This window comes from Photinus pyralis, unplaced genomic scaffold (assembly GCF_008802855.1).
Source record: "Photinus pyralis isolate 1611_PpyrPB1 unplaced genomic scaffold, Ppyr1.3 Ppyr1.4_LG6, whole genome shotgun sequence".
NCBI classification, from domain to species: Eukaryota; Metazoa; Arthropoda; class Insecta; order Coleoptera; family Lampyridae; genus Photinus; species Photinus pyralis.
In genome coordinates, this window is record NW_022170663.1 from 13,861,861 (window position 1) to 13,875,482 (window position 13,622).

General features: G+C 41.1%; 1 protein-coding gene across 4 annotated transcripts in view; it reads left to right on the top strand.

The window, feature by feature from the left end:
* The window catches only part of LOC116175051 (contactin-associated protein-like 4), a 236,162-nt gene that overhangs the window by 221,674 nt on the left and 866 nt on the right, over positions 1–13,622 (top strand). For all 4 annotated transcript variants that reach the window (XR_004146231.1, XR_004146230.1, XR_004146232.1 and 1 more), the window contains exons 4-19: positions 22–241; positions 288–423; positions 3,419–3,703; positions 3,752–4,972; positions 5,015–5,363; positions 10,102–10,316; positions 10,360–10,533; positions 10,581–10,806; positions 10,853–11,103; positions 11,151–11,576; positions 11,644–12,133; positions 12,180–12,496; positions 12,761–12,945; positions 12,990–13,244; positions 13,292–13,451; positions 13,498–13,604. Coding sequence is in view for 1 of the 4 variants with exons in the window: in XM_031493109.1 (XP_031348969.1) it covers positions 22–241; positions 288–423; positions 3,419–3,703; positions 3,752–4,972; positions 5,015–5,363; positions 10,102–10,316; positions 10,360–10,533; positions 10,581–10,806; positions 10,853–11,103; positions 11,151–11,576; positions 11,644–12,133; positions 12,180–12,496; positions 12,761–12,945; positions 12,990–13,244; positions 13,292–13,451; positions 13,498–13,604 (5,017 nt within the window). In the remaining 3 variants the exon portion in view is untranslated. The remainder of the gene's footprint in view (positions 1–21; positions 242–287; positions 424–3,418; positions 3,704–3,751; positions 4,973–5,014; positions 5,364–10,101; positions 10,317–10,359; positions 10,534–10,580; positions 10,807–10,852; positions 11,104–11,150; positions 11,577–11,643; positions 12,134–12,179; positions 12,497–12,760; positions 12,946–12,989; positions 13,245–13,291; positions 13,452–13,497; positions 13,605–13,622) is intronic.

The following is a 13,622-nucleotide window of genomic DNA, read 5'->3' on the forward strand; positions in this document are numbered from 1 at the left end:
AATGACAAAGTTACTTTGCAGATTGTGCAGGCAGATTTCGTTCCAGTTTCGTACACGCTTACCACACGGACTGTTAGTCTACCATAATGTGAAAGTGCCAACGGGGGTGGCGCTGCAACCTTACGCCCTGTACATTATAGTTCAGCAAGGAGAGCTGAAAGTCGTGCACGTTTATGGCAAGGCTTCTACTGCGCTAACAGTTGGAAGAGGTCTAAATAGGGATGAATGGCATTCCGTTACGGTACGTTTACGATTACAGCCACTGATTAAACGCGGTCATATTAAAGGTGAAGATCGACGTTCATGGGGCGAGGTTGATGGCAACCGTCGATGATCTTAAAGAAGAAACTCAAATTAAGGGCTTGGACAAAGAAAACAATTACGGTGTTTCGGCTAATTTAACTTCAGTTGTCCTTATTGGAGGTAATTCGGTCCAAACTTTTTCCCATTCACTTTGAGATAAGTGCTGAAAAAAGGTATAGTAAAAATCAACTGCCACATAAAGACTTATTGATCGAACAATCGATGAACCCAAATGAAAAATATCGCCGCATTTGATATACATAACTTAGCTAGGTCAGAATGCCCCAAAAGTCATTATTTATTACACAATTTATTCAGTTCAAACTTATTTATTAAGTTGGAGACGCTCTCAACAAAAAAATACACCCAGTGAAGCAAAGGTTTTTACAATTACAACAATTTTTCCAAAATTTATCTTTTCACGGTGTAAGGGGGCTCATGGAGAAGAAAGTTTGATTAGAATCTGATGCCTAGAATCGAAAAATGACCAGAGATTCATCCTCGGACCTTTAGGGTTAAAAAAAACGTCATAAGTTGATATCTCAACAAGTAAGGGAATTGCGAATTTTTTATTGGAACCATGTGGGATTGTTGTGCCAATATTCGAGTAGCTCAGTATGTCAAAACTGACTTTATCTTTGGATTCTACGCACCATATTTAGTAAAAAAGCAAGTTTTTACCAATTTAGAACATTTACCTGATAATTTAAAAGAAAAATTACATTCTATTCTATAGTAAACCAAAAATGGTTACAGAATCATCTGTAGGCCCTTCCTTCGGGTCCTCGGGACCAAAAAATTTCGAAAACGGACACGATCCCCGTCCGAACGTCCTAAATTGCTTATTTTTCCAGATATCAATTTGCGGTAGTGTAGAAATGTTGTAGAAATATCGGCCACTTGCAACGAATGGTTCCTGAGAAAAGTGCAACATTGGAGAGCTGGTCCGGAACTATCTCTAATTATTTTTTTCTACAAAATTTATTTAAAAGGTCGATATCTCAACCCATAAGGAAGTTGCGAATTTTTATTGGCCCCCTTAAGAGACCAAAATATTCCTGCGTCTTTAAACCGACTTCATTTTTGGATTTTACGTATTTGATTTAGTACGAAATCTCCTTTCTCTTGTATTTATAAATAATGCACCAATTACAATTAGATTAGATAACCCCAGCTGAAGAAGTAAATAGCAATGTTAGCAAACACACCTGCGAAGTCAATGGGTTTGATGACATTGGTAATTAGTGATGCAACCATGTAGCGAAGGGCAATAGACGTTGATCACCTGCATTTCTTGTTATTAGCACCAGAACACGTGCGTTAATTACAAAACCTTTTATCGCAAACAACCAGATGTCCCTTACTTCAAGTGTCTTATCTAAATCGAATAATTTACACAAATGATACAATTTAAACAAAAATTATGCAATTAGAAACAAAACCAAAAGGAAAAACTAATACTGAGACACAAATTCAAGTAAGACGAACCAACTGTGTTTATTTCTAAATAACTCCTCCCAGATTTACAGTTAATACATTGAAATATTTTACATATATTTTTAGTGTTTAAACTCTTTTGTATGGCATTTTTTCATAATTTTGTGTATTCTAACTGTTGCTTTTAAAATGGTATATTGTCTCTACTGTATCTACTGCACCAGCTTAAAAATCTGATGTCTTGAATGGCATTTTTGGAATCCTCACCACTTTTCTGGAAGGTTGCTGTTTCATTTGAACTTATTTGGAATTTGGAATCATTTTTTGAGATCGCGAAATATTTTAAAGATCTACTTACAGTATACAGTTGCACTTTTAATAAAACTTTTTGCGAGTCTTCCAAAACACTCCTGAGAATCAGTCTTAGAATTCCTTTTTATAATCCGACTCTCTTTAAAATGGTTCTTGATTTCGCTTTGAAGGTGTTTCCTCGGAGATTTTTGATTTTCTTGAAATTCCATTCAAGTCTTCTTAAAATCCTGTTAAGATGATGTAATACATTAGAAATTCTCTCACTTTCTGTATTTCCTTTGAAACTTCCTTCAGAAAGTTCATAAAATCTACAAGCCCTATCAAATATTTTTTGCGTTTTTTAAATCTTGGTATGTTAATTAATTGTCCCTTTTTACCCATTTCGCGTTTTCTTTAACATCCTTAAGCATCTTTCTTAAAAACTTTTTTAGGGCCGGAATATGGTAATGTTCAATTAATTAAATTCAGGTGGGGCCAGCATCTTTTAGGATTATTTCGGAATATCCTGGAAATACAGTGGGGTGCTCATTAGAAGAACAAGGAGCACGTTAGTTTCTTCAGACTGATGATTTAAAATCCATCTGACTATTAACTATAGAGTGGTTAATGAGTTATTCTATTTTATTCATAGTACAATTGACAATTTTGAACTAAAACTACTTTTTGCAATCGACTAGACTAAATCTTTACTCAAAAGTTTACCTCTTTTAGGTGAGTTCTTAATGCAAACCTCTCCTGCGATCTGAAACATGAGTGTGAAATTCTTTGATTTTTTTGTACCTTGTGTAATAACGGGTTGGTACCTTTAACAAGGGAAGTAGCTGCTACGAATCTACTGTAAACTCAACTTTCATTACAAACGTCCCTCTGTAATCTATGCGTATGGTCATAATGGGTGGCCGGTGGTGGCAGGGCAGCATCAGCTGATTGGTCGTCTTTACCGCCCATGGGTGATGTAAACAAACATCATCACTGCTTAACCGCGATCATCGCCAATTAGTTAAGCAACTCACCGGCGTGGGGAGGATCCCGCCCCGAGTTGGCCCTGAGCTCTCCTGGTCCTCTCAACGCTCCGATTGGCGATTGGGGTTGAATGCGTCATTGGAAGAGTTAAGATGGAGCTCATACCTATTTGAAAAAAGGTTCTGCCGCCTCGGCCTTCTGACTAGGTCCCTCGGCCAGTAGATCAGGAACGTCGATGTACGTCTCTCATTGCTCTCGATGAAGACGAAGTTTCGCTGCATAAACGCCCCCGATCAATATAAATCTTATGTGGCTCTTGGTTCTTTATTTTACCTTTATCTTTTACGGTACATTTTGACTCTCTTAGCCGGTTGGTGTAGTCAATGTAAGAGTAAAATTACAGGTTTGAGTTCCGAAGAACGTCTCCACGGGGTGAAATATATAATCGAGTCATTCGTCGGTTGCATCAAAGACGTCATTCTCAGCACAGGCAAATCCGCATCGGAGCTGCTTCCAATTTCTCCCCTAATTGCGACCAAACACGAAAACGTCCAGGAGGGATGCACTGACAAGTGCGCGACCGAAGAAAACTTATGCTTCCAAGGATCGCGCTGCATTAACCATTACAATACTTTGACGTGCGACTGCTTCGGCACTCACTACGAAGGAGAATTCTGTGATATTTACAGTGAGTCACTATGACTTTGAGTCTTGGTAGCGTAAAAACTAATTTCAGCTGCCACGATACTAACACTTCGAGGATCGTCCTACGTTTCGTACCGTATCTACGATTGGAAGGACAGAGTGCACTCGTCTGTAAATAGATTTTCAATGATGTTCAAGACAAACTTCGACGATTCGGCTTTATTCTACGCGGCCGGTGGAGATCAAGGTATAAATCATTACATCGCCGCTTCCGTTTACAATAACTCAGTCTACGTTAATATGGATTTTGGCAATGAACCTCTAAGCGCGGTCTTGGGGCAAGACGCCAACTTAAAAGACTGGAACAACTTCACAATTTACCACTCCTACAACAAAGTAATTCTGGCCCTCAACCACGAAAGGATCGTAATCAACATAACTGAAAATTCATTTTTGTACATCGACCCGGAGATCTACATTGCTGGCGGGCCGGAATTGAAGAAGAAGAAAGGCTTGATGTCGAGCAATAACTTCGCTGGCTGCATCAAGTACGTGTTCTACAATGAAATATCGATCATTTACGAGTTGAAGAAGATGAATCCTAAGGTGCACTACATTGGAATCTTACAACCGGAGTACTACGAGGCCGACGTGGAGGTGATTCCAATCACGTACCCCTTTTCCGGCTCGCATTTTTGGTGGCCGAACAATCACACGGATAGTTTATCGTTAGTGTTCGACTTTAAGAGCCAATCGAACTTGAGCGTGCTGGCGTCGAGCGAAACCAAGACCGGATTTTACTGGGAGGTCCGGGTGGTTAACGACGAGGTGCGCTTCGAACTGACCGATTCCAACAGAAACACAACCGATCTGGTAACGGTAAAGAAAATGCGCGGAATTTGGCACACCTTAGAGCTGACCTATCACGAGTCGGAGGTGAGCCTGAGCGTCGATAACAAAGTGAAACAAGAAAATTTGGGAAACTTTAAGTTTTCGGTTGGTGATAAAATTAAGTTGGGAAGCGGGTCGAAGAACAACGCAGGCTTAGTGGGCTGTATTCGTAATGTCGTTATCAATGGCATGAATATTGAACCTCGAGCTGTTCTTCAAACTGAAAGGGTGGTTGGTGAGGTCACTTTGGACGATTGCAAATTTGTTGATCCGTGCCATCGGCCCAATACCTGCGAACACAAGGGCAAATGCGCTGTCAAAGAAGATCGACTCACCTGTGACTGCACCGGTACCGGCTACATGGGGCGAAACTGTCATTTTGCCAAGTACCGGAAGACTTGTGAAGAACTGGCTTTGCTCGGTAAGTGCGCGGTACTGGTTCCGGTTTCAATTCCTCTTGTAGGCTATACCAAGCCGGACGTATACCTGATCGACATCGACGGAAACGGACGCTTTCCACCAGCACACGTCCGCTGCGAGTTTCAAAGTTTGGAGGACTCTACTAAAACAATTGTGGAGCACAATCTTCCCAGTCAAATAGACGTCCGGTCACCGTCAGAGAAAGATTTCAGCTTTAGCATTACATACAGGGAGTTTACAGCCGACATGCTACAAGAGTTAGTGTCCCACTCATTGAACTGCAGCCAGTATATCAAGTACGACTGCTTCAAAGCACCCTTAGATCTCCACTCGTCGACTCGCTTCATAAGCTCGGCCAATGAGACCGTCGATTTCATTGGGGATGAGAAGCGGTAAGTATTGGTCCATATTTTTATATTACACAAAAATGGTAATGTAAATATTCTGGAGGACTTCGATAAGCATCCGTCGGACCAGCAAAATTGACATAAACGTAAAGACAGAGGACATTTCTGCAAAAGTCATACTCAGAAGCTAAAGAGACTGATGTACACTTCCAAGACAGAGAAAAAAACGTATGCATTTCGATCTCTCCTCGATAGCTGAGAGATTCAATCTATCAATATTTTCAAATCTATATGACCCTCGCTAACTACCGAGTTGCTTTTCCACGCTTACAATGGCGAATCATTAATCTCGATTTTAAAATCACTAGTCAATCCTAGGCAAATCAAAGCTACAGATTTTACAGTTTCCGAGCCCGTGATTTTTATCCGGCTAACTCAGAAATGTAATATTATACTTCCATTAAAAAGGATGTAGTTTGAGCTATACCCCAGACTTCAAGGAGCCACAGGTGAATGAAGAAGAAAGGCTGTGCAGAAAAATAAATATGTGCTATTACACGCGGCTCTTAAATACAATCATTCATTCCGATCTTATGAATTTAACGAAAACCAAATTCTCTTGTCAGCGCATTTGCCCCATTGTTTCTTTGCAGTAGGTAACCTAAACAAATAATTTCTTTTACCTCTTCTTTTCTTTCCTCCCTCCATTTCCATTCTTCCTTTTCCTTCCACACTCCAATTCCAAATTTCATGTCCATGAACCTATCAGAGCAAGGTCAGCAGAAGACAATCAAATATATTGCATAATTAGGTGCTCACTAGGCGCTAATTAAGTGCCCTATTCCCGAATTAAATGCTCCTTTTTTTTTTAATTATTACATGTTCTGCCAGGTTCATATGAACTCAGCCGAGCACTACCTTAAAAACCCAAGAAATTGAAAAGTGAACTAACTAATAATTAGGTGCTGATTAGGTGCTAATTAAGTGGCCTGTTCTCAAATTCTGTGCTCTTCCTTTTTTATTTTTACTATTTATATGATTTAAGCAGACAGGCACTGTGTTTACAAAAACAAATACGTCTTTAAGTGTTCGTGATTTGGTGTATTAAAAGGGGCTAATTTATTGCTTTTAATAGTGCTCTGCTGAGTTCATATGAACCTGACAGAACATGCAATAATTTAAAAAAAAAAGGAGCATTTACTTCGGGAATAGGGCACTTAATTAGCATCTAATTATAGTTAGTTCACTTTTCATTTTCTTGGTTTTTTGAGGTAGTGCTCTGATGAGTTCATATGCACCTGGCAGAACATTTAATAATTTTAAAAAAAAAGGAGCACTTAATTCGTGAATGGGGCACTTAATTAGCACCTAATTATAGCAAGTTCACTTTTCATTTTCTTGGGTTTTGAAGGTAGTGTTATGCTGAGTTCATATGTAACCTGACAGAACATGTAATAATTTTTAAAAAAAGGAGCATTTAATTCGGGGATAGGGCACTTAATTAGCACCTAATTATAGTTAGTTCCCTTTTCATTTTCTTGGTTTTTTGAGGTAGTGCTCTGATGAGTTCATATGCACCTGGCAGAACATGTAATAATTCAAAAAAAAGGAGCATTTAATTCGTGAATAGGGCACTTAATTAGCACCTAATTAGCACCTAATTATAGATAGTTCATTTTTCATTTTCTTGGGTTTTTGAGATAGTGTTGTACTGTGTTCATATGAACCTGGAAAAACATGTAATAATTTTTTAAAAAAAGGAGCATTTAATTCGGGAATAAGGGCACTTAATTAGCACCTAATTATGCAATATGTTTGATTGTGTTCTGCTGACCTTGCTCTTCTAGGTTCATGGACATTCAAATCTCATCATCTTGGACTTTTCTACATTTAGCTCCCCCCTACCTGATCATTTCCGTCATCTGTTCTATCTCTGTTGCCATGATCACCGCGTCGTCCGCGTATGCCAGAGACATATCTTTCTTCTTCCCACTCCTATCCCTCCACTTGGTCCTGTTTTAATACTTTAAGCCATGTCTCTTAAGTAGAGATTAAAATAATGGTGGGACATCCTTTACATGTCCAAAACACTTCAGACTTCTTCCATTTTATTCTTACTCTCAACCTTGTTTCTACATGTAGTTCCTTGATTCTGTCTATAACGTCTTGTCAATTTTCCCCATGTTCCATTATATTCCATACTTTTTCCATTTCCACTCTCGTCTCTCCCTGCCGCTTCCCTTTTCTTCATTTTTCTAATTTCTCCTCGATGTCCTCTTTTGTTACCTCATCTCCTTCAACCTCCAATCTTCCTAACTCTTCCATGACCTTCTCTTCTCCTGCTTTCCTGGTAGTAAGTTGACAAAATGTTGTTTCCATTCCTGTAATTATATTTCCTCCCACTTGGTCTATTTTCCATTTATCCTCTGTTCATTACCTTTCAAAAATCATTTTTTGTTTTTGCTCTTCGTATTCTTCCTGTTTCCCTATTTTTTTCTTTACATTTCCTTTTGTACTTTTTTTTCTGTCCTCGCAGCTGTTTTTCCCCTATTTCCTCGTTTCTCTCTTTATTTCTATATATCTGTTTCTCTCTTCTGTACACTTTTTGTGTCACCACTCCGTTCTTTTCCTTTCCCCTCCCGTTCAGTTATTTGTTTCCACGCTATTGCTTTTTTAATACTCTCTTTTATTTTATTCCACTCTAGTCTTTGTGTCTTTTCTTACCTTCCCTTTTAGAATCTATTCTATTCTATTCTATTCGCAGGGGAGCCCGACCGGGCAGCACTTAGGCACACCAGAGGCCCATTGTGCCTACCCCCTTTCTTCGCAACTGAGTTCAGAGCCCGTTCCTCTCAATGAAGGATAGGACCCTGTTTAGCCTAAGTTGCTTCACCCTCCTCGGTTCAATTCCATCGTTTGGTGATTCGATTCTATTCTTGTTCCTGTCTTAAATTCATGTATTTCTTCTAGTATTTTTTCATTTACGAACTAACTAACCTCCCTCTTCCTTCCATGTATGTCCCCTCCATATCTCCGTTTAAAATTCTTCAACTCTCTTTTCTGATAATTCCAGTAACACTTCTCCTTCTTTGTTGCACGCTTTATCTCTTGATTTTCTAGCTTGTGGTCCTCTTCCCATATCTACCCATTTTCCTTTCATTCCTGTTCTGGGCAATCAAATCTCTCCCCAAAATTAACCTCTCCTCCGTTACGTCTACCATATTTTCTATTTAATTTTTTTAAAGTCATTAATTCCTTCTCTGTTGCATATCATTATCATTCTCAGCTTCCCTCCGTTTCCACTCATTTGATCTATATTCCTTCCTCCCCTTTCGTTATCTCTTTTTTGTCCCTCTTAATATATGTAGCTCCTTTAGCTCGTTCATCTTCGCAAATTGGTTCTTCCACGTGTATTCAGTTTGAATGTTCTTTATGTTATCCCAATTCTTTTCTTCTATCCATGACCTTACAAACTCCCACAATTAAGCGACTTTACCAGCTATTTCCGCTCCATGCCAGTCTATCATTCTCATATAGCCCTTTTTTTCTGTTGTTTGTGTCTGTACCATCATCCCTCCTCTGTAATCCGTCTATCTTCTCTTCTGCTATTAGGTCATCCCTCCAAACAAACCTTGCCCTCTCCCGTTTTGTTCTTCTATGTTCTCAGTAACTCTTTATTGTCTTTGGTACTCTGTATTTTTCATTTTCTACTATTAGTTTCTTATATCTCCATCTTGCTTTCTCGCTCTCTCTCCCTTTTTCGATCACTACTCCCTTTATCGTTATGTTGTTTATTTTTTCCCTCATTTTCTTCTTCGAGTTTTTTTATCTTTTCTATAAGTTCTTCTTTTCCTTCGTAGAATGAAGTTCTTCATTATAGTTTGTTTGTTATGTGATTACGTTCTTCTTTTCCTTTATCGCATTGCTCTTCCCCCTTCTCTTTACTTCTTCCCTTAATCCTCCTATTGCCTCCCTCATCTTCTCTTTCATTTTATCCATTTGCTCCTGTGCTTCATTAGCCGCTCTTCTTTCCTCCTCTACTCCTTCCATCAATTTCTACATTGCTTTCTCCATGTTTTCTCTTCTCCTCCTCTAGATTCTCTCCCTTCCCTCTTTTCTATTCCGCTCTTTCTCTCTCCTTTCTCCCAGGTCCGGCTTTCCTTCGTTCCGGTGATCTTATAATGAAACACTTCTAACCACTCTTCCTCTTATGCCTCCTTCTTTTTTCTCCCTAAACTCTTCCCCGGCCGCGTTAGGGACTTGCCTGCTCTGCTGCATTCGTCTCTCTCAGTCGCTTCACTAATGAGCCCTCCAACTTACTACAAACCTACGCTATCGTTGTGCAACCTTAAACCCAGGCGTGCGTAATAGCTATTGCCTATCCGCACAAAAATCAATTAATAATGTTAAAAGACAGGCGCTCAGGGCCTGCAAACAATGTACCATGCACATGCGATCGATTGGAACAAAAGAGTGTTCATTTCTTTCACAAATGCACAAAAAACACGACAGGAAATGATGTTCCAACTCCTCCATTCCTTTTCAATTTCTTGTTTATTAGCGTAAATGCAGTGGACTGACAGATATTGAATTTGTAAACCCGAAAGAGAAAGATTACAACTTCTACAGTAACAATTAATAGCCTGGAAACGGATCTTCTGTATACATTCAGAGGTGCAGGAAAGAAATCCAGTATGACATAGTCTTATATTTGAGGTCAATGGTCATTGACTTTTACACAACTTTAAATTGACGATCGTGTGATACGATAACTCTTCTCTAGAGGTACTTGCCCGTGCTCAGTTGGGAGAAAGTGTGAGAATCCGACCCAGTGGTGCAATTGCGATTCGGAAGATGACAAGTGGAATTCCGACGATGGTTACTATACAAGAGGATCGAGCTTGGGTATCACCGAAATGATTTTCCTTCAGCAGCCAGATCTACCCGAAGACGCACTAGGACGTATAACTCTGGGGCCGTTGGAATGCGTCGAGACCAGTGAGTAGGTCTCAATTAGTTTCCCACCTCACGTCTGTTGTAGACACCCAACGGTTCGTTGTCACTTTCACCACAAGTCAGTCATACATCGAAGTACCGGGTTGGCGCAAGGGCGATCTTGCGTTTTCGTTCCGAACTACCGGGAAAAAGGCCATTCTGCTCTACCAACCACCAATTCGTCCAAAGTATCCCAGTTTCATGGTCGCGTTAACAAGCGGTAGGCTCCACTTTATGAGACAATGCGTTTCGAGGCATACGTTTCAGATTACCAGCTCACATTCAATTTCACTCTGAACACGGGCGTATCCAAAGAACTCGTAATCATATCCAACCGGATCTTAAACGGGGGAGAATGGCACAAGTTATGGATCGATTATAACAAGTACCATGTGCGATTTATGATTAACGAAGATTACCAAATGGTCGATCTGAAACCCGAGGAAGAGTTTGGACCGTTTGAAGGGTCCATGTTTATCGGCGGAGCCCCATTGTAAGTACGACCAATATTAATGAATACAACCAAAGCGAAATTTCAGCGACCTGCTGAATCCCAAGTCATCCGTTCACCAAGGGCTAATCGGGTGCTTCCGAGGTTTAGTGGTTAACGAGGAGATTTTAGATATTTACAGCTACATGAGCGTACACTTAAGCGAAATTATCAAGGATTGCAAACCTTCTTGCGTGCCGAATCCTTGCAAAAATGGAGCACAGTGCAGGGAACTGTGGAGTACCTTCGAATGCATATGCCCAAACCCATGGGCGTACACTGGGGTGCATTGCGAGAGCAGTAAGTGTGCACGATAATCAGCTCGAGAAGCCATAAGTTTATTTCAGACATTAACACCAACGCATTAACGTTTACGAGCCCAGAATCGTTTATAAAGTATAACTACGTGGGGGTCGAACAAATTGAGGAGAAGCAAATTTTTCAAAAAATCTTTGACGAGCCCTTACTAATCAACTTACGTAGTTACGACACCAAATCGCTAGTTCTGTACGCCAATGATCACCTGAACAATTTCATCCACATTTATCTGGATAATGGAACGGAGGTTATCTACCTGTTCAACTATGGAAACGAAATACACAATATCACGGTGAGCAACGCCGAGCTGAACACGAGCACGTCAATTCAGATAGCGATCGAGAGGAACGAGGGCAATACAACGTTACACGTAAATGAGAACAGCACAACCATTAGCATTGGCGTTTCATTGTTGGAGCAGTACTCCCCTAAGCCTTGGATCAATCCAGATAAGGGTACGTTACGCCATTTTCCGCGTCCTAGTGCCTTATTACTGATTGCATTTTGATATTTCCTTTGCAGAAGTTCTTGCACCGCAACGTCCTCCTGCCCCTCCCACAGAATACTTCCAGCTCAACCTGGGGGGTTACGAGTTGGAAAGTCTGTTATCCGCCGCCGATAATCCCAAAAGCTTTCCAGGCTACGTCGGTTGCATGCGCGGTTTCCAAATCGGCAATGTGCTGATCAACCTAACCGAAAAGGCGAGCAGCAACGAGGATAAAGGGGTGATCCCGAACTGCGACATGAAATGCGACGCGCTACCCTGCAAGCACGAGGGCGTGTGCATAGAAGACTTTCGCAAGCAGGAGCACACCTGCAATTGCGAACACACGAGCTACTATGGCGAGTTCTGCTCGGACGAGAAGGGGGCCGACTTCAGCGGCGAGTCGAACTTGTGGAGGGAATACGTGCTGAACGGTTCCGTGGATCACGTAAAGGTACAATTGGCCTTCTCAAGCATGGACGTAAGGCACAAGAACACTGTACTAATTCTGCTTCAAACCGAGAACAAGTAAGTTCTAATCATAACCAGGGCGCAATACTCATTCCGTAATTAGTCGTAGCTATTACCTCTTAGTGGGCCTCACGCCCGAGGGTTTCCTAATTGTGCAGGAAGACCGAGAGGGTGCAGTTTTCAGTACGACGGTTCAAAGTAAAACTTTTATTAACGGAGCGAGACATTCGGTGTATTACAGGCGAGATGAAGACGATTATGAACTGCTGGTGGATCGTGAGTTGATACCAATGCAACAGATCCCTGCCCAGACGTTTACTAACGTACCCGAGGTTGGCGCTAATGAGGTTCAAATAGGCGGACACAATACCACTGATCCTCGGTTCGCGATTTACAAGGGATACAGTGGCTGCTTGTCAAGTAAGTACAATGATAAAAAAAAAACGTGGACTAGGAAATTCTGTCATATTCGATTTAACGACGTTATTGCGACGCATGCCGGCCTCTATCTACCCCTTTCTCTTTTTACTCTTCGCTATTTATGCGGAAGCCAAAACGGAACCAACGAAATTTTCGCGACCACCGTCAGTTTTAAACCAGTAGCCGACTACCAATTACACTAATTGCCTTTACTGCTATTGTAGTAACGCCTTTGCGACTGGCACCTATACACTATTTTTTCAGATATATTCATAGAAGTAAACGAGCACGTTATGAAGCCGCTCGAAGAATACATGCTATTTACGAAAACCGGCTCGGAAAAGGTAAACGTTTCGAATTCGCATGGCGTACGAAGTGCCCAGTGCAGCCCATATTTCGACATACCTCACAAAGTACCAGCGGGACCCACAAACTTAAACATCAGCCAGGTGAGTGCTCACCTCCTGCAAATTGAGTACTAAAAATTGAGCAGGGCAAAGACAAAACTTGGGTCGAGGACGCACCGCAACGGATTTTATACCAGTCGCATTCGTCCGTTGCGTCCGTCCAAGAGGAGGGCGTCGGGCAGATAATCGTAATCACCTTGTCGACGTTCTTCGTGATCATACTGATATGCTGCGCCTACGAGCTGTATCGCACTGACAAACAGTACAGGCGAAGAAAGGAAATGGAGACGGACGCTGGTATTATTTGGTCGAAGGAGCAGGCCGCCAAATTACAGGAGCAGGTAGAGATCTCAGTGGAAAACCCTGAGGATTGTCTAATATGTTTCAGTCGCAAGATTTCGATGGGGAACCGTCCAAGGTTTCCCAAAACGGAAAGCTACCAACGCGTAATAACGGAAACTCGAACGGAAACTCGACTGTCACACTTGTTCGTATAGAAATATCGGATAACGATAAAAAGGTGGTGGACAGGCGTGTTGGATTTAAAGGTAGTATTTTGTGTATAGGTTACCTTTACTATGGATACCTCAACAGATGGTCACAATCCGGAGGAAGCAATTGAGCTGTTAGACACTATGCCAGAAATCAACGAAGAGGAGGAGGAGGAGGAAGAAGACGACTGTCAGCAGCAGGATAAACTCGTAAGTAGTCTTAAAGAT